At 42.3% G+C, this 21,889-nt stretch overlaps 1 protein-coding gene across 2 annotated transcripts in view; it reads right to left on the bottom strand.

Annotated features, from left to right (window-relative positions):
• The window catches only part of RAPGEF4 (Rap guanine nucleotide exchange factor 4), a 334,437-nt gene extending 313,362 nt beyond the window's left edge, over nt 1-21,075 (bottom strand). The window contains exon 1 of one of the 2 annotated variants that reach the window (XM_086358467.1): nt 20,908-21,075. In XM_086358467.1, coding sequence (XP_086214593.1) covers nt 20,908-20,972 — 65 coding nt within the window. In that variant the 5' untranslated portion in view covers nt 20,973-21,075. The remainder of the gene's footprint in view (nt 1-20,907) is intronic. The other variant, XM_086358458.1, reaches the window with a different exon arrangement.
• Between the last annotated feature and the right edge of the window lie 814 nt (nt 21,076-21,889).

Genomic DNA, 21,889 nt, shown 5'->3' with positions numbered 1-21,889 from the left:
AAAGATAAGGTGCATTCACAAGCTGATAACGTACCGAAGATGAAAGAGCACAATAAAATTGTATTCTCTTCCCAGTCAACCAGTTGGTCTCTAAGTTTGGCTATGCTTTGGAGATCTGCCTCAGAGTAAAGCTGCCTTTTTATATGATCCTGTTGGTATTCTCTGTAATCACACATTTTTGTATCAATAGGGGGCTCCCCAATTATGCTCTGATTACCTGGATAATTAAACAGGGACTCCTGGTCTAAGTATTTTCCACAAATAAAATGTAAAACTTTGTTACTGATTAGACGGCTCTAACTCTCACAAATCAGATCTTCAAATACCAACAAGGAAGATTTTACAATGAGGTTGCTGCATGCATGGTACCTTAACATCAGCAGACACTTAACTACTCTCAAGTTGGCTTTAATTTTTGACATGACAAAATGTATAAGCATTTTGCTATATCATCTAACGAGCTGAGGAAAATTTAAGAATCAATACAAAAACATGATCAAAAGGCAAGTGATAGACTAATGATAGAAAAGTTCCTTAGGATAGTGAACAAATCCTCAACATGAAAAAGCACTGGAGTTTATAGGTACTCAGGACATTATCTTGCTCTGAGAGGTGCATTTTTCTGAAAGGCCTGCTGTCAGAGAACACAGACCCCACAGAGGTACCAAGTGAATTCACCACTGATAAAACGAAACTGGCTAAATATGAAACTCAAAAGTTCATGAGTAGGATGGGATGCTGATACACCGTGAGTCAGCCATCAACATCCATGGTCAAAAGTACACCCACCGTTTCTCTAGAAACTCATTTAAATGAGAGTACTTTTCCTGATTTGTATGCAGCTCGTCAATTCTCTAGGGACAGCTTTCTGTTTTTTCTCAACAATTATTATAATGAAGAATGAAAGTGAACAGCACTTTAAATATCTTTAAGTAGTAATATTTGAAGGATAAACCAAAATTTCAGGATTTATTCCTTCCACCATTGTCTGAAATAACCTTTGTCTATTACATCCACAAAAGCAATAATATGCTATGCTGCTAACTGCTGCTAAGTCGCTTCAGTCGTGTCTGATTCTGTGCAACCCCATAGACGGCAGCCCACCAGGCTCCCCCATCCCTGGGATTCTCCAGGCAAGAACACTGGAGTGGGCTGCCATTTCCTTCTCCAATGCATGAAAGTGAAAAGTGAAAGGGAAGCCACTCAGTCATCTCCGACTCTTAGCGACCGCAGCCTACCAGGTTCCTCCATCCATGGGATTTTCCAGGCAGGTTCTATAAATGAAAAACTCAGCTTTTGTCCTTCTTCACTGCCATGTTTCTCTCTCCTGTGGTTTTCCTTTAACACTCACGTGGAATGCTTCACTCTGACATTTCTGGTCACCCTGTGTGGTGGGGTGGGTTTCACCAAAACAACAAGCAAGTCTCTAATAACAGCTGGATGTCCTACAATGTAACTCAATTCTGGCACTATCTACCTGGAGATAGGGTCAGATCTCACAGATCAGGGTTCAGTCCCTTAAGACTGTGCTCCCCCACCCCTCCTCCAGATGCCAGTGGCAAACTCAGGTTATCACTTTTGCTTTTGACCAATCAAGCTATAGGTCAGAGGTGCCAGCTACCTTCTCCTTGGGTTTGATTAATTAGTTAAAGGAACTCACAGAACTCAGGGAAACACTTACTTACATTTACCAGCTTATTAAAGAATATGATGCAGGATATAGATGAACAGCCAGATGAAGAGATACATACGGCACAGTCTGGAAGGTCCCCATTGAGGTGAGGTGTGTCATGCTCCTGTGTAGATATGTTTGAATCCCCCACTACCAGAATTTTATGATGCTTCCTAACATTCAGTTCAGTTCAGTTGCTCAGTCGTGTCCGACTCTTTGTAACCCCATGAATCGCAGCACGCCAGGCCTCCCTGTCCATCACCAACTCCCTGAGTTCACTCAGACTCACGTCCATTGAGTCGGTGATGTCATCCAGCCATCTCATCCTCTGTCGTCCCCTTCTCCTCCTGTCCCCAATCCCTCCCAGCACCAGAGTCTTTTCCAATGAGTCAATTCTTCGCATGAGGTGGCCAAAGTACTGGACTTTTAGCTTTAGCATCATTCCTTCCAAAGAAATCCCAGGGCTGATCTCTTCAGAATGGACTGGTTGGATCTCCTTGGAGTCCAAGCGACTCTCAAGAGTCTTCTCCAATACCAAAGTTCAAAAGCATCAATTCTTTGGCGTTCAGCTTTCTTCACAGTCCAACTCTCACATCCATTCATGACCACTGGAAAAACCACAGTCTTGACGAGACAGACCTTTGTTGGCAAAGTAATGTCTCTGCTTTTTAATATGCTATCTAGGTTGGTCATAACTTTCCTTCCAAGGAGTAAGCGTCTTTTAATTTCATGGCTGCAATCATCATCTGCAGTGATTTTGGAGCCAAAAAATATAAAGTCTGACACTGTTTCCCCATCTATTTCCCATGAAGTGAAGGGACCAGATGCCATGATCTTAGTTTCCTGAATGTTGAGCTTTAAGCCAACTTTTTCACTCTCCTCTTTCACTTTCATCAAGAGGCTTTTTAGTTCCTCTTCACTTTCTGCCATAAGGGTGGTGTCATCTGCATATCTGAGGTTATTGATATTTCTCCCGGCAATCTTGATCCCAGATTGTGCTTCTTCCAGTCCAGCGTTTCTCATGACGTACTCTGCATAGAAGTTAAATAAGCAGGGTGACAATATACAGCCTTGACGAACTCCTTTTCCTATTTGGAACCAGTCTGTTGTTCCATGTCCAGTTCTAACTGTTGCTTCCTGACCTGCATACAGGTTTCTCAAGAGGCAGGTCAGGTGGTCTGGTATTCCCATCTCTTTCAGAATTTTCCACAGTTTATTGTGATCCACACAGTCAAAGGCTTTGGCATAGTCAATAAAGCAGAAATAGATGTTTTTCTGGAACTCTCTTGCTTTTTCCGTGATCCAGCAGATGTTGGCAATTTGATCTCTGGTTCCTCTGCCTTTTCTAAAACCAGCTTGAACATCTGGAAGTTCACGGTTCACTTATTGCTGAAGCCTGGCTTGGAGAATTTTGAGCGTTACTTTACTAGCATGTGAGATGAGTACAATTGTGCGGTAGTTTGAGCATTCTTTGGCATTGCCTTTCCCTGGGATTGGAATGAAAACTGATCTTTTCCAGTCCTGTGGCCACTGCTGAGTTTTCCCAATTTGTTGGCATATTGAGTGCAGCAATTTCACAGCATCATCTTTTAGGATTTGAAATAGTTCAACTGGAATTCCATCACCTCCACTAGCTCTGTTTCATAGTGATGCTTTCTAAGGCCCACTTGACTTCACATTCCAGGATGTCTGGCTCTAGGTGAGTGATCACACCATCATGATTATCTGGGTCATGAAGATCTTTTTTGTACAGTTCTTCTGTGTATTCTTGCCACCTCTTCTTAATATCTTCTGCTTCTGTTAGGTCCATACCATTTCTGTCCTTTATCGAGCCCATCTTTGCATGAAATGTTCCCTTGGTATCTCTAATGTTCTTGAAGAGATCTCTAGTCTTTCCCATTCTGTTGTTTTCCTCTATTTCTTTGCATTGATCGCTGAGGAAGGCTTTCTTATCTCTGCTTGCTATTCTTTGGAACTCTGTGTTCAGATGCTTATATCTTTCCTTTTCTCCTTTGCTTTTTGCTTCTCTTCTTTTCACAGCTATTTGTGCCATGGTCAATTATTAAATCCATTTTCAGAGCCTCTCCCTTCCCTGGAGGATGGAGTGGGTGGGACTGAAAATTCTAAGCTTCTAATCATGGCTTGGTCTTTCTGGTGACCAGACCCCATCTAGGAGCCCACCCAGAGTTGCCTCTTTAGGACAGAAGATGATCTTAGTACTTTTATCACTTAGGAATTTACAAGGGTTTCAGAAGCCCTATGTCCGACACAGGGTCAAAGACAAATAATAGGACAATGTTTTTATCACTCAGGAACTGACAAGAGTTTTAGGAGCTCAGTGCCAGGAACAGGGCCAGGGATGATAGTGTATATAAATCTTACAGTGACTTTCACAAAATAATGCCTCATAACCAACCAAAAGAGCACTATCACGTGTATTCAGCCCCCATCACAGGCACTAGCCTAACCCATGTTCTCTACAATACCTCAGCCACCAACCACCTATTTAGTAAAGAATGGATTATACTGATTTCAATTCGTACTACATGGTCTCTCAGTTCATTAAAGACCTTTGATCATATCTGACTTTTACAAAAACCTGCCCACCCTCCCTAAAATACGAGCACCCTCCGTTTCTTGTCCTGTTCTCTACTTTGTCTTCCTGCATTAGTCTAATCACTTTCTGACACTGTGATACAGATTTGTCTGTCGCCCTACTGCACCACTCCTTATCCTTTTACCTTTGGCCTAACAACCTTTTTTTTACCACCTAACTTTTCCTGTTTTGTTCACCACTGTATTCCTTACTGCCTAGAACAGTATCCAGCACATAGCAAGTACTCAACAGATATCAACAGCTTTTTGAAGGACTGGTTGAATTAAATAATGTCTTCCCAATGAATAATTAAATTCGTGAGGTCAGAGTCCACGTCAGATTTTCTTACTAACCTATCCCCAGTAAGAATGTCACATGGAAAGTGGAGAGTAAAATCCCTGAATGAATGAACAGTAGGAAAGGAGAGGACTAAAATCATATCTTTTTCCTAAGGAACACATTTGGGCTGAGGAAGATGGAAAGGAGCATTAACAGGGAAAAAGAGAAAGCTAGAGTGGTGACAAGAGTGGCAAGGGACACTAGAGATAGAACTGTCCTATATCGCATGGCTGTTTAAAGAGTGTATAAAGAGAACATCTAGAGTTTAAGAACTTAACTTGTTTCTGTAACATGTTCAATAAGTAAGCAATCAGTGACTAGAAGAAAAAGGCTGTCAGAGCCTGAACACCAGGGAAGACATTAATGTCTTCACTTGAGGTTTAAACAGAATTGAAATGCCACATACAACATCAAGAATCAAATTATCAAGTTCCAAGCAATGTCAACTTCCCATCAAAGGTCTTTTGTTTGTTTTTAACATGTCTAACAATTAACCCTTTTCTAAGGGCCTTTGCACTCATTTCACGTGCCAGCAAAGTAATGCTCAAAATCCTTCAGGCTAGGCTTCAACAGTATGTGAACCAAGAAATTCCAAATGTACAAGCTGGATTTAGAAAAGGCAGAGCAACCAGAGGTCAAATTGCCAACACCTGCTGAATCATAGAAAAAGCAAGGGAATTTCAGAAAAACATCTACTTCTGCTTCATTGACTACACTAAAGCCTTTGACTGTGGATCACAACAGACAATAAAATTCCAAAAGAGATTTCTCACCTGCCTCCTGAGAAACCTGTATGCAGATCAAGAAGCAACAGCTAGAACCAGACATGGAACAATGGACTGGTTCCAAACTGGGAACAGAGTACATCAAGGTTGTATATTGTCACCCTGCTTATTTAACTTATATGCAGAGTACATCATGTGAAATGCTGGGCTGGATGAATCACAAGCTGGGATCAAGATTGCCAAGAAAAATATCAACAACCTCAGATACACAGATGATACAACTCTAATGGCAGAAAGTGAAGGAAATTAAAGAGACGCTTGATGAGGCTGAAAGAGGAGAATGAAAAAGATGGCATAAAAGTCAACATTCAAAAAACTAATATCATGGCATCCAGTCCCTCACTTCATGGCAAATAGATGGGGAAAAAGTGGAAACAGTGGCAGATTTTATTTTCTTGGGCTCCAAAATCACTGCAGACAGGGACTACAGCCACAGAATTAAGAGATGCTTGCTCCTTGGAAGAAAAGCTATGACAAACCTAGACAGATTATTAAAAAGCAGAGACGTCACTTTGCCAACAAAGGCCCATATCAAAGCTATGGAGAGACTTTTCCAGTAGTCATGCATGGATGTGAGAGTTGGACCATAAATAAGGCTGAGCACTGAAGAATTGATGCTTTTGAACTGTGGAGCTAGAGAGGACTCTTGAGAGGCCCTTGGACAGCAAGCAGATCAAACCAGTTAATCCTAAAAGAAATCAACCCTGAATATTCATTGGAAGGACTGATGCTGAAGCTGAAGCTTCAATACTTTGGCCACCTGAGGCAGTGAGTCAACACATTGTAAAAGACTCTGATGCTGGGAAAGATTGAGGGCAGGAGGAGAAGAGGGCAACAGAGGATGAGATGGTTGGATGGCATCACCGACTCAATGGATATGAGTTTGAACAAACTCTGGGAAATGGTGATGGAGAGGGAAGCCTGGCGTGCTGCAGTCCACGGGGTCACAAAGAGTCAGACATGACTTTGGGACTGAACAACAACAAGGGCTTTTAACAGTACTTCTCCATTTAATTAAATAGGAGAGAGGCTCTTGAACTTTCAGCCAATTTATAGGTAATAATCCTATTGAGCAACTGATCATAATTAATATGCTTACATTTTATAATTGTATCCCATAAAATATTTTCAGAAAATTATATTACTCATTTTAAAATTATTTTTTGACATATAGTTGCTTTACATTACTATGCCAATTTTTGCTATACAGCAAGGTGAATCAGTCATACATACACATATGAAAGTGAAAGTGAAAGTCACTCAGACATGTCTGACTCTTTGCAACCCCATAGACCCTATACAGTCCATGGGGTCGCCTGCATTGCAGATGTGTTCTTTACGAACTGAGCTATCAGGGAAGCCCACATATACACATAACCCCACTTTTTTTGATATATTACTCATTTTAAGAATGCTTCAGCATGATTAACACATGCTCCTTAGTTTCCATGGTAACAATGACCGGGCCAGGCTCTTGACCACCATTTGTGTGTTAGAGAGGCACCAACATTCCTCCTTGAGAATACACCATTGCCCCTACCACTTCACAGAGAAGGGCAGGACCACCATTAAGACATACAGTCTTGTTTGGCTATCAAATGAGGATGTAATTATCTTCCATGTTTGGCTAAGTCCAAAGTCATAAAACTCTCCATTTAACCAACAATACATAACAGCAGTACTCCAGGTATCTACTGAAAAATATTACTTCAAAGTCGTTGGTATCCAATGTTATTAATTATCATTAGATGTGAAAAACAATACTTATGGAAAATTTTCTGAAAGAGATGCACTCCACCTATTTTTAAAACAGCCTAAAATCTATCCTGGTATTAAATTGTGTGTGCTTACTTTAGTTGTGTCCAACTCTTTGCAACCCTATGGACTGTAGCCTGCCAGGCTCCTCTGTCCCTGGGATTTTCCAGGTAAGAATATTAGAGTGGATTGCCATGCCCTTCTCCAGGGGATCTTCCCAACCCAGGGACTGAACCCATTTCTCATATCTCCTGTATTGCAGGCGGATTATTTACCACTAGTGTCACCAGGGAAGTTTTAAACAATCAAAAAGCTGTATATTGGCTCCCTCAGAGAAATACTCTCCTTTAATGTCCCTTTGGCATTATGCTATCAAGATATATTGAGAGCCCTATGAAACGCATTACTGAATTCACTACTGGGATGTTGTGGGGGATATTGTTCATCACACGGCACAGTATATTCTCCATGAGGTTGAGGGGATCAACAGGTTCCAGTATCATCCTATTTAATATGAAAGTGAAAGTGTTAGTTGCTCAGTCATGTCCAATTCTTTGTGACCTCATCGACTACAGCATGCCAGGCTCCACCGTCCATGGCATTTTCCAGGCAAGAATACTAGAGTGGGTTGCCATTTCCTTCTCCAGGGGATCTTTCCAACCCAGGGATTGAACCCAGATCTCTGCATTGCAGGCAGATTCTTTACCATCTGAGCCACCGAGGAAGCCATACTTACTTATTATATTGTAATATACTTAGTTGTTCTTCTCTGGCAGAAATAATTTTCATTTGTAAATACTGAATAATGAAATAACTGTGCTTCCTTTTTTGTGCTGACCATGAGAAATCACAGTTTTAATGCTCATATTAGAAAAGAAGAAAAGCTTAAAATTAATTATCTAAGTTTCCTTTTTAAAAAGCCAGAAAAAGAGAGCAAGTTAAACCAAAACCAAGTAGGCTAAAAGGAGGAAAAAAGCACAAATCATTGAATTTCTCAAATAATAGAGAAAATCAACTAAAAATTGGTTCCTTTAAAAGATTAACAAATTGAGAAGCTCCTAGCAAAGTCAGTCAAGAAAAAGAGAGAGCAGACAAAAAAATACTAGTATGAGATATGAAGGAAGAAACATCACTATATATCCTAAGGACATTGAAAGGATAATAAGAGAATACTGGGAACAATCCTATGCCCATGAGTCTGATAACTTCGATGAAATGGACATACTGCTTGAAACAACTTTTCAAAATGGACACAAAAGAAACAGAAAACATGAGTAGTCTTCTATCTATTAAACAGATTGAATTTCATCAAAAAGCTTCCCACAAAGACTACTCCCAGTCAGGAGACATCTATAAAACATTTTAAGAGGAAGTAACATCAATATGCACGCATGCTAAGTTGCTTCAGTCGTGTCTGACTCTGTGTGACTGTAGCCCACCAGGCTCCTCTGTCCATGGGATTCTCCAGGCAAGAATCCTGGAGCAGGTTGCCATTTCCTTCTCCAGGGATCTTTGCTACTCAAGGATCAAACCCATGTCTCTTATATCTCCTCCACTGGCAGGCAGTTTATTTTACCACTAGTGCCACCTGGGAAGTACAACATCAATATTATACCACCCTTTTAAAAATAAAGGAAATAGAGAAAAAGGAAATGTTTCCTGGTTCAAGGAAACCCATGCTTACCCCTTGTGTTCAACTTTGTCCTGGCAATCCTAGCCAATGCAACAAAGCAAGAAAAATACATAATAAAAAACATAAAGATCAGAAAGAATAAGTAAAAGTACCAGTATTCACAGACAATAAGATTGTCCAGATAAAAATACTGAGGAATCTACAAAACAACTACTAAAACTGAATAACTGTCCTAAAGTTGCACCATTAATAAAATCAAAACTGGATTTGAGCACAAACAGTATGGCTCCCAAACTCTTAACCCCTACATTAAACTTTCTACTTAGAGAAGAGCATGCAGCTACATTTTTATTAGCCACAAACCTCAACACAACCACTACAGTATGTATTTGTAGCCTCATCTGATGCTTTGGAAACAGAGGTTCAGAAGAATTAATAATGTCACCAAGATCACAGGGCTAAAGGGTTGGAAGTGGCAAAATTTGAATCTAGGTCTGGCAGACCTTAAAACAAGGTTGAACTGAAAATACCATATTTTCCAGATTGGATAAGGAAACGAGAAGATCCAGATCTAGATGGTAAGGTCCTAAAACAAAGCAGTAGAATTCAAAGACCAAGAGAAGAACTGGTGACTGGTTAGGGACATAGGAAATGTAAGACAGAGGTAATGCAAAGTTTTGAGAATGATTAATTAATAAAACAGAAAAGCAAGGAGGAAAAACTGATGGAGAAGAGAGTTAAGAAAGATGAAATCAGTTTTAGACAAGCTGAAAATCAACTTGTTAGGCCAAGGATAGTTTTGACAGCAAATGATAGAAAACCTAACAGAGTGGTTTCCAGAAATACAGTACGTTTTTCTTCACAAAACAAGAGAGCTGAAGGTAGGCAACTATTGATTTAAATTCAGCAGCTGTACAAAGTCAAAACTGAAGTCTGTGCTTCTCCTGGCCCTTCCTTCTGGCATTATAATATCGTTACCATAGGCCTAAGGTAGTAATTTCAGGCAGAAGGAAGAGAACAAAGTAGTGTCAAACACATCTGTATCTTTCATCAGTAAGGCAAAAGCTATCCTAGAAGCCTCTAACAGGGTTTTACTATGTCTTATTGGCCAGAAGTGTATCCCATGGGCACCAAGCCTCTAGAGAGGCTGGAAAGATAAGTATTTTGTCTTTTTCTAACCTCTCTAGCAGAAGTAGGTGAAGGAAAACAATATCTGCCCCAGATTATTAATGGGATATTTGATATGGGAATATCCGACAGGGAAACAAAAGGGCACCTAGTCTAGAAGATAGACCATGGATACAGGATGTAAGCAATGTGCACAGTTAAAACACAGGAATGCATTGGTGCTCTAAGAAGAATGTGCATGAAGAGAACACAGGGTAGCGACGGTGCTTTGTTTTTCTGTCCATGCAGGGAAAGCAAGTAATGCACATGGATGCGGAGGAGTAAACACGGCACCCAGCGCCTCTACTCCAGCCAGTCAGATTGTTTGCTTTCCTATGTGTGACTGGGTCTTTCCCTGTCCTCCTCTACACCCAGTTAGTTCCATCCTCTTTCTCTTTCCTCAGTCTCTGTTTTCCCAAGACGGTCTCTCCTTTCTCTTTCCTTCAATTTTCAATTAAAGGTTGTTGTTGTTTAGTTGCTAAGTCATGTCCGATTCTTTTGTCACCCCATGGGCTGTAGCCCACCAGGCTCCTCTGTCCATGGAATTTCCCGGGAAAGAATACTGGAGTGGGTTGCCATTTCCTTCTCCAGGGGGTCTCCCCAGGTCAGGGATCGAGCCCACGTCTCCTGCATTGGCAGGCAGATTCTTTACCACTGAGCAACCTGAGAAGCCCACGAATTAAAGTGCTGGAAGAAAATCTCACTCTTCACGCCACCATTCAAGTACATAAAAGTGGATCTAAATCTATCTAAAGAGAAAGTAGCTGCCTTGGTTTAGGGAGATGAAAAAAGATAAGAAGCAGCTACTCCAGAAGGGCTATGAAATCTTATAAGCCCATAGAAAATTCAAACTAAAGAGCATCTGCCCATCCTAGCCTCACTGGAGGAGCATGAAGTCCACTGAGGGGAAGCCAAACTAAGACAAGACAAATTTGCTTTGCTGAGTATGACCCTCCCTGATGACTCTTTAGGTTTCCAGTCTGTGTTCAGGAGACCAGACTGTAGGACCAGGGTGAGATGAACCAGGTACCTTTTTCTCAGGCCTACTGCTTTGCAAGCACACCATTCCCCATGTGCCTCTGATCTGAGGGAGTCCAGTTCCTATTGAACCCTTTCCTTGCCTAAATCCTAAAAGCACAGGTAAAATAAGCACCACAGAACTTAATCCTGATTACACATGAGGATGTGATGTTCTCTAAATGCTCCACACATACGCTCCCATGTTTTGGAGCTACCATGAGATGTCCCTCAAGAAGTTGTAGATAAGATAGTGGCCAAGTATTTAAATTTCAAGAACACTATATTTTCTAACATCACAAAAAGAGATCACTTGACATGCACTCATAACGCAAGTATATAACCCCTCTGTGAAAGACTGTTGTCAAAAAAAAAATCAAATCAATTAATAAAACTGATCAAGCCCTAGAGCCAAATACCAATTTACAGGAAATACAGGGGCCAAAGGCACATATTAAAAGACACCATGAAGGTATAATTAAAATTCAGACTGTAAAAATCTACCTGCTTCTTCAACAAATGTATTACAAGGAATAAAAAGAGAGAGCTATAGGGAAAATCCACAGATTAAAAAAGACCTAGATACATATCAACTAAATACAACTTGTTTGGATCCAAATAAAAACAAACTGCAAAAAAGAAAAAGTCATGATGAAATGGGAAAGTCTGCACTGTGACTGGATATTTGATCATATTAGGAAATTAGTGTTAATTTTAAAATATGTGACAATATACTTAGAGTCCTTAGGTACTAGAGATATATATGTAAATATTTACAGATAAAATGATACTATATGGGACTTGTGATAAAATAATCCTGGCAGTGGTGGGGGACAGTTCAGTTCAGTTCAGTCACTCAGTCGTGTCCACTCTTTGAGACCCCATGAACCGCAGCACACCAGGCCTTCCTGTCCATCACCAACTCCTGGAATTTACTCAAACTCATGTCCATTGAATAGGTGATGCCATCCAACCATCTCATCCTCGGTCATCCCCTTCTCCTCCTGCCCTCAATCTTTCCTAGCATCACGGTCTTTTCAAATGAGTCAGCTCTTCACATCAGGTGGCCAAAGTAGTGGAGTTTCAGCTTCAACATCAGTCCTTTCAATGAACACCCAGGACTGATCTGCTTTAGGATGGACTGGTTGGATCTCCTTGCAGTCCAAGGTACTCTCAAGAGTCTTCTCCAACACCATAGCTCAAAAGCATCAATTCTTCGGCGCTCAGCTTTCTTTATAGTCCGACTCTCACATCCATACATGACTACTGGAAAAAACAGAGCCTTGACTAGATGGACCTTTGTTGACAAAGTAAGGTCTCTGCTTTTTAATATGCTGTCTAGGTTGGTTATAACTTTCCTTCCAAGGAGTAAGTGTCTTTTAATTTCATGGCTGCAATCACCATCTGCAGTGATTTTGGAACCCCAAAAAATAAAGTCAGCCACTGTTTCCCTGTCTATTTCTCATGAAGTGATGATGGGACCAGATGCCGTGATCTTAGTTTTCTGAATGTTGAGCTTTAAGCCAACTTTTTCACTCTCCTCTTTCACTTTCATCAAGAGGCTTTTCAGTTCTTCACTTTCTGCCATAAGGGTGGTGTCATCTGCATATCTGAGGTTATTGATATTTCTCCCGGCAATCTTGATCCCAGCTTGTGCTTCTTCCAGCCCAGTGTTTCTCATGATGTACCCTGCATATAAGTTAAATAAGCAGGGTGATAATATACAGCCTTGACGTACTCCTTTTCCTATTTGGAACCAGTGTGTTGTTCCATGTCCAGTTCTAACTGTTGCTTCCTGACCTGCATACAGGTTTCTCAAGAGGCAGGTCAGGTGGTCTGGTATTCCCATCTCTTTCAGAATTTTCCACAGTTTATTGTGATCCACACAGTCAAAGGCTTTGGCATAGTCAATAATGCAGAAATAGATGTTTTTCTGGAACTATCTTGCTTTTTCGATGATCCAGCGGATGTTGGCAATTTGATCTCTGGTTCCTCTGCCTTTTCTAAAACCAGCTTGAACATCTGGAGCACAGAGCAGCAGGTGCACAGTGCAGGAGGGAGTGGCCGAAAGGAGATACCCCACATTCAAGGTCAGAAGCAGCAGCTGAGAGGAGTTACCCCATGTCCAAGGTCAGGAGCGGCGACCATAAGGATATACCCCACGTCCAAGATAAGGAGCAGGGGCTGCGCTTTGTTGGAGCAGCCATGAAGAGATATCCCACGTCCAAGGTAAGAGAAATGCAAGTAAGACCATAGGCGCTGAGAGAGGGCATCAGAGGGCAGACACACTGAAACCATAATCACAGACAACTAGCCAATCTGATCACATGGACCACAGCCTTGTCTAACTCAATGAAACTAAGTCATGCTGTGTGGGGCCACCCAAGACGGGCGGTTCATGGTGAAGAGGTCTAACAGAATGCGGTCCACTGGAGAAGGGAACAGCAAACCACTTCAGTGTTCTTGCCTTGAGAACCCCATGAACATTATGAAAAGGCAAAAAGACAGAACACTGAAAGATGAACTCCCCAGGTCAGTAGGTACCCAGTATGCTACTGGAGATCAGTGCAGAAATAACTCCAGAAAGAATGAAAGGATGGAGCCAAAGCAAAAACAACACCCACTTATGGATGTGACTGGTGATAGAAGCAAGGTCTGACAAGTATAGAGCAATATTGCAGGAATGTTAGGAATTGTTAGGACACTGGAATGTTAGGTCCATGAATCGAAGCAAATTGGAAGTGGTCAAACAGGAGATGGCAAGAGTGAACATCGACATTCTAGCAATCAGCGAACTAAAATGGACTGGAATGGGTGAATTTAACTCAGATGACCATTATATCTACTACTGTGGGCAAGAATTCCTTAGGAGAGATGAAGTAGCCATCATAGTCAACAAAAGAGTCCGAAATGCAGTACTTGGATGTTATCTCAAAAACAACAGAATGATCTCTGTTCGTTTTCAAGGCAAACCATTCAATATCACAGTAATTGAAGTCTATATCTGACCAGTAATGCTGAAGAAGCTGATGTTGAATGGTTCTATCAAGACCTACAAGACCTTTTAGACCTAACACCCAAAAAAGATGTCCTTTTCATTATAGGGAACTAGAATGCAAAAGTAGGAAGTCAAGAAACACCTGGAGTAACAGGCAAATTTGGCCTTGGAGTACAGAATGAAGCAGGGCAAAGGCTAATAGAGTTTCGCCAAGGGAACACACTGGTCATAGCAAACACCCTCTTCCAACAACACAAGAGAACACTCTACACATGGACATCACTAGATGGCCAATACCAAAATCAGATTGATTATATTCTTTGCAGCAAAGATGGAGAAGCTCCATACAGTCAGCAAAAATAAAACCAGGAGCTGACTGTGGCTCAGATCATGAACTCCTTATTGCCAAATTCAGACTTAAATTGAAGAAAGTGGGGAAAACCACTAGACCATTCAGGTATGGTCTAAATCAAATCCCTTATGATTATACAGTGGAAGTGAGAAGTAGACTTAAGGGACTAGATCTGACAGAGTGCCTGATGAACTATGGACAGAGGTTCGTGACATTGTACAGGAGACAGGGATCAAGATCATCCCCAAGAAAAAGAAATGCAAAAAAGCAAAATGGCTGTCTGAGGAGGCCTTACAAATAGCTGTGAAAAGAAGAGAAGCGAAAAGCAAAGGAGAAAAGGAAAGATATACCCATTTGAATGCAGAGTTCCAAAGAATAGCAAGGAGAGATAAGAAAGCCTTCCTCAGCATTCAAGGCAAAGAAATAGAGGAAAACAATAGAATGGGAAAGACTAGAGATCTCTTCAAGAAAACTAGAGATATCAAGGGAACATTTCATGCAAAGATGGGCTCAATAAAGGACAGAAATGGTATGGACCTAACAGAAGCAGAAGATATTAAGAAGAGGTGGCAATAATACACAGAAAAACTGTACAAAAAAGATCTTCATGACCCAGATAATCACGATGGTGTGATCACTCATCTAGAGCCAGACATCCTGGAATGTGAAGTCAAGGCCTTAGAAAGCATCACTATGAACAAAGCTAGTGGAGGTGATGGAATGCCAGTTGAGGTATTTCAAATTCTAAAAGATGATGCTGTGAAAGTGCTGCACTCAATATGTCAGCAAACTTTGAAAACTCAGCAGTGGCCACAGGTCTGGGGGACAAGTGGGTATAAATAAAACAACATTGAATGTGAGTTGATGACTGTTGGAGGCAAAGGGGGTGGAACAACAGAATTATCATACTATTCTCTCTTCTTTTACATATGTTGAAATTTTCCATAATAAACTTCAAAAAATAAAAATTAGAATAGAGCTATGCCATGTCATATCATTTTTTTAAAGTATTCACATCAGCCAAGAAAATAAGGGAAAATCAGAGGCAGATGCTGGTGCCCAGTCAAGCCCTTTCTATGGCAGAGGGGCCCAGTGTGAAGACTTGCCCTAAAAGTTGCAGAGGCTATTTCATCCCTGAGGAAGAGGATGCCTCTGGACATCTCACCCTGGTCCCAAAAGTACTTTCTACAATTAGGGAGCTGCCCTGAAGCTGAAGGTAAAATGATGACTACAATACAACCTAGCAATACAATACAACATCAAGAGATGCACAGAAAGGAGTAGATAGGCAATTGTGATGAAGCCTGAGTCGTGCTATTACATTGTTGGACAAAGTGTAACAAAGAGTCCTATGGGAGCACTCAGAAGATCCTCTAACTGGAAGAGGTGATGACCAAACTGCCCTGAAGAATTCCCAGAACTATCTTCTGATTATAATTCAATTCCCAAGCTCTGTTGCTCTAGGAAGAGAATGAGCTGGCCAGAAGTTGTAAGTGTCCTGATCTCCTGGCAGCTTTGCCTCTCGTCATAAATGTACAACATGGCCTTCTAATAACAATTGGATTTCCATACAGCTTGCCTAGAGAAGGAACATATTAGCCCAAGGATGGCAGTATCCACTTCTCTGATGCTCAATTCAGTGCAGTTCAGCTCAGTTCAGTTGCTCAGTCATGTCTGACTCTTTATGACCCCATGGACTGCAGCACACCAGGCCTCCCTGTCCATCACCAACTCCCGGAGCTTATTCAAACTCATGTCCATCGAGTCGGTGATGCCATCCAACCATCTCATCCTCCATTGTCCCCTTCTCCTCCTGCCTTAATCCTTCCCAGCATCAGGGTCTTTTCAAGTGAGTCAGTTCTTCGCATCAGGTGGCCAAAGTATTGGAGTTTCAGTTTCAGCATCAGTTCTTCCAATGAATATTCAGGACTGATCTCCTTTAGAATGGACTGGTTGGATCTCCTTGCAGTCCAAGAAATTCTCAAGAGTCTTCTCCAACACAACAGTTCAAAAGCATCAATTCTTTGGTGCTGAGCTTTCTTTATAGTCCAACTCTCACATCTGTACATGACTACTGGAATTATCAAATTAATAAACTTTCTGGTTTTTATAGGTTCTGAGAGTTTGGTGCCTATATATCTATCCCTGGAAAAAATGCATTAATTCTTGATGTGCCAACAAATCAGAATTTCAAGACTGTAAGACCAGCCCAGAATCCTGGGTAATGTCATCCCTTGGAACCTGCCTAGGTAGACATCAGCGTTCCCCTGCCTTCTGCTGTGCATGCTTCTTTGATCTTCTAGATTCCTTAAGGCTGGGACTGTGTCTGATGCTTCTTGGATAGCTGAGTCATCCTCTTTCACCATGTCTGCTAAAAAGCATGCTCGTTTTTAACAAATTTGTTTCTTGATTTCTTTCACTCTCATTCAACCCCATCAAAAATAGCTAACTCAACATCTATTCAGGAATCAAGTCAAATGCAAGAACTATGTAAGGGGCATTTTTTAATGAAAAATTAATAATTTTAAAACTCTTTGGCTGTTTTGAAAGATGACAACATTTTTCACATAGTCATACTATATTAACTTCCTTTTCTGCTTAGGTGGTCCACAAACAGTTTAATCAACCAAGGACCTCCCTCCACACTATACTTTTAACTGAAGAACAAGAAACCAAACATCGTCAACTCCTTCCCAGACAAAGAACAACTTTCATCTCCAGCGATTTCTCTGTTGATCACTTAGGTAGATTCTTTGACCTGTAACAGGGGATGGCAAACTTTTTCTTCAAATATCCACAGAGCAAATACTTCAAAAGCTGTGAGCCACAGTGTCCTGCTATTGTGCTGTGAAAGCAGCCATGGACAATATGTAGCCAAATGAGCATGGCTGTGTTTCAGCAAAACTTTGCTTGTGGACATTGACATTTGAATTTCATATAAATTTCATGGGTCACAAAAGATTAATCTTGTGGTTTATTTCCAACCACTCAGAAATGTGAAAAACCTTCTTAGCTCAGGAGACACACGAGCAGCTGCCGGATCTGGCCCATGGGCCATAGTTTGCCAATTCCTGCTCCACAGTGATGAATACTGGCAACAGTTCACTATACATACTGTGAATGTGTGTGGTCCCTTCATAACACGCCCTTACCAACCATGAGAATTATGATATATAACAGTTCTTAAATTCTCAAGTGGCAAAACTTACAAGCTTGTGGGAAAAATATTTTCACTAATATTTTTAAAAATGGTCAACACATTTTTAAAAGGTATTTTGCATATAAAATATCTTTTATAAAAATATATTTTACATATCTTAAATCCCAAATAGTGGGGTACTGTGTCATACATTTCTAGTTACCATCCCTGCTCAAAAAAAATTTGTAAGATAAATGAGGCAACGCTAAGCTTGTTTTGCTTTGACAATGTTTTCTGTTGAGACTTTTTTCAATGTATTTTTATTCATCCAAATGTTCAATGGCTTTCTGATTTTTACAATTAGTATTCATACACTCTCACCTTCTGAGTTGTACCATAGTCCAAGAACTTGGATGCCTGATACATAAAAAGCTTTAGATTTTGTTTCTTCAACCTAATCCACATATCTACATATTTTTAACCTCCCTCCCCATACATAAGCTTATAGAGCATTGCCTATCTATGACAACTTCCTAGGCACACTTAACAAATATTTCTACTGGATTATTTTCCTTGTTTTTGTTTATTTGTTTCATTACACATCCTTTACTCCTGCAGACTTTCTACTTTAACTCCCCTTTTTATTTCCAACCCTCCATTGCTCTTTTTCTAGCTGTCCACAACAGTTGATGCTTGAATGATACATATATCTAAACTATATTTCCCAGCTGTGGAAAAGGTCCCAGCATCATTTCCCCAGACAGGACATCAAGGATCACTGTACCATTTCCTCTTTGCTTCTGTGTGTGCTTGCAAAAGTCCATAATCGAGAGTTTTAGAAAAGCAGAGCATATGTTTTTATACTCTTGATTTGGTCACAAGAGGAATTTGAGGTTGAGATGAAATGAGCATATTTATCTGCCACACCTAAGTGTCCTTGTTCACACTGCTCCCAGAATTTTCTGCCTGAGAAAATTCCCCTCAACCTCCAAGGACAGGAACCTGTGGGAAGCATCTGTGGCAGATCTGCTGAGGCTCTCCTCTGCATCCCCAAAGCATTTCCTACATCTCCATTAAAGCACTTACGACTGCATTGCGCTTGCTTGTTTATGTAACTGTCCCACCCCCACCTGCCCACCCCACTAAGTCAATAAACAACTTTCATCTTTTCTTGTTTTCCCCTGCCTCCCCCATGCCCAACACAGTGCCTGGAATAGAGCATCAAGATTGCATTTCTCAGAAATATTGAGGGCAGTGTCCCAAAAGGAAGGACTCAGGGGGCTTCCCAGCCAACTTCCATCAGCATCCTTAATCTCCCTCCTCCCCTAAAAAGTCAGCAGACAATCTAAGTAAAAATGCTTAGATTTTTAAAAATTGGGGGAAAAAAAAAAAACAAACACTTCAAAACAAGTATCTCAAGGCCCTCTTATCAAGAGACTGCCACTCTTAAACTCTTCTTCAAAGAAATTCTAGCAACAACACCGTGGAAAATGCAAGGTTCTCTTAACACTACAAAATAATATGCCACATGGCACCTCACAGTTTTCACATTACTTTCACGATTTTTTTTTCCCATTTGGCCCACTAATCCTTGGTAAGACAGATAGCATTAGCCTCATTTTTCAGTCACTCAAGGAAATAAAACTGACATGTCCAAGATCAGAGCTTGTGGCTGGTGACAGCTCTAGGCCTAAAATACTTAATTTGATTAAGGGTTAAATCTTAAATTGATCTGTCTACTCTCCAGCACTCCAGGAAAATTAGGCTTGGTATCTATGGAGGATTCTACCCCCAACTCTACCCTTGAACATTCTGTAGTATCAGAATAAATTGTGACACTATGTTCTAAAAATCCATTCCAAACAAAAATCATTTGGGCAAATACACATTATGAAAAGACAGAGTCAAATATGCCCCACTTGTGTTAGTACTGTTCTATGATTTTTGCCACAAGTACTTACTGACTAGAGGGCTGCCAGTGAATTACTGACTGTTCAAAAAATGGCATGCCATGGATTTCTGCAAATGGAAATATGCAGTCTGTTATCTAAACAATTCACTCATGAGGAAGTACCATTATTTATAAGGACAAGAGCTTGATTTTCTCTTCTTTGATAATTTGTCTTTCCTAAACTATTAAATTTAGATTACTTATCACATTAGCAGTCTCTTCACTTAGCTTCTCTACATAATTCTCTATGATTTAAACGTCACTTCAATTCTCTTACTATTTATTGCACACAACTCTTTTAATATTAGCACATATCATCTTAGACGTAAATAGGGCAGTGCCTGCCAAAAAATCTTGCTACTGTGTGGTAATTGAAAGGCAAAATTATTTCTCAGATATATTAAGTTATTCAAATGAGCCACATTTAGTTTTTTTCAAATTATTTAATTTTTTCAACAAAGGCCTATATAGTAAAGTATGCAAAGCACGTCACACTTAAGATTTTCAAGTTTGATCTGGTTACGAATCTGCTAATTGTAAAAATTTCAATATGGCAGAGTGCAAAATATTTCCCCCAAATGCAAATAGAGATGTCATGCAGATAACTGCAAGACATGAATCACTGCCCTGCTGCATCAAACTGGAAAAATCAGAGGCAGTTCACTCTGCAAGATCTCTCACCCAGTTCTTAAAAGTTCAGATGCATCACCTTTTAATCAGGGTAACAAACTAATTGCTAACATCCTGGGTAATGTTTACTGCTAAACCCACAATCTGGACAAACAGAAAATTATGCTGTCAGAGCCTGCAAACAACTGCAGTCCGCTATTACACTGCACCCTCCTTACACAGGGCTGTCGTCGGGAGTTACAGTGCTTTACGGGTTTAATTTTGTTAGAGTAAGGGTCTCTTCCCGAGAGGTAGGGTATTAAGACGAAAGCAGTCTCCCGCGTGACCTTCCTAACACAGACCTTGAGCGAGCGACTGCGGGGGCAGAAGCTGAGAATTTCAGAAGGCACTTGACAGCTCAACTGGGTCCTTCACACTTGGCTTTCAGGAACAAAAAAAAAAAGCACGTTACTCTGCACCTGCCTCTCCACCCACCCTCCTTGAAACTTATTTACCCCTAAGGATCTAAACAGCCAGAAGAGGTAGGAATCTAGTCTCTCCGGTGATGCCTAGGAAAATAAACCCCCGACCAGAGCGCCGAGCCGGGAGTCGAGAGGGGCAGGAGGCGAGGAGACCTTGAAGGAGGGGCGAGGGGGACCTGGAGGGGCTGGGGCTCCCCTCACTGCGCCTCAATTTCTCCACCACGTGTGAAAATCTCGCGCACCTGGTGCCCCAAGAGAGACCGGGGTCTGCGTCCCCTGGTCCCAGGCGCGGATCCTCCGCTCCCTCCCCGCTCAGGGACCCTCCTCCCGCGGCCCCGGCGGGCGTCCCCGCGGCGGTCTCCGGGCAGACAGCGCGCGGAGCCCCGGCCGGCGGGGACCCTTCCCCGGGTACCTTTTATCCAGACAGGCGATCCACTCGGCCGAGGAGGAAGAATGGGCAGCGTGCGCAGCGACCATGATGGGCAGCGGCGCGCGGTGTCCCCAGGCTGCGGCGACCTCCCGCGCTCGCTCTGCCTGCGCCTCGCCCGCGCCTCGCCAGCCGCGCGGACCCGCTCCTCCCCGCCCGCCTCGCGCCCAGCGCCGCGGCCACGCGCCCGCCCTCCCCGCGGCCCGCCGGGCGGGGGGCCAGCAAGGGAGGGGACCCGAGGGGCGGGCCGCGGGGACCGCGCTGCACTGCGGCGCCCGGGGGTGGGGAGTCCCGCGGTCCCGCCCGCTGCGGGGAGGGGGCTGGGGGGCGACGCCGGGTGGCAGGCACCTGCGACAGGTGGCTGCTGCGTCTCCGGGAGACCTGGGCCGCACCCTCACCTCGGGGCCTCCGGAGCGGGAAGGGAAGGAAGGCGCCGCGGGTGGGGGTTGGGGGACGGGGACGGATGTCAATGTCTATATATTTTTCATACAGCAAATGCCACTAAAATGGCTGCTGCCTCTCGGTTTCCTTAGAAACCCATTAGTCTCCCTCAGCAGCTGTCAAAACTTGCTGGCGGTTTCCTGCTCACCTTTGCTGTTTCTCCTTCAAAAAGGGATGGAGAGGAGGACTATCTGACTTGGCCTGGAGACACCGTCAGGGGTCCCAGTCTCCCCTGGGAGCTGAGGGAGGCCTGGGATGGAACGGAGAGGCAGTGCAGGCACGGCCGGAAGCCCAGAGGGTAGGCCAGGGCCCAGAATGGTGACCAGCGGTGACGGTTGTTTAATCACTAAGTTGTGTCCGACTCTTTCGGACACCATTGACTGCTGCCCGCTAGGCTCCTCTGACCGTGGGATTTTCTAGGCAAGAATACCGGAGTGGGTTGTCCTTTCCTTCCTTCAAGTCATGACTGAAGGGTTGACAAACTGAAGTTTGAGGCCTTGAACCTTGCAGTTGCTGGGGCTCCCAT

The sequence above is a fragment of the Bos grunniens genome, chromosome 2 (assembly GCF_055505025.1).
Source record: "Bos grunniens cultivar Pamir isolate PY7600 chromosome 2, Bosgru_T2T1.0, whole genome shotgun sequence".
Lineage (NCBI taxonomy): Eukaryota > Metazoa > Chordata > Mammalia > Artiodactyla > Bovidae > Bos > Bos grunniens.
The sequence above is the reverse complement of the archived record's forward strand: the minus strand, read 5'-3'. Positions and strand labels throughout refer to the sequence as shown.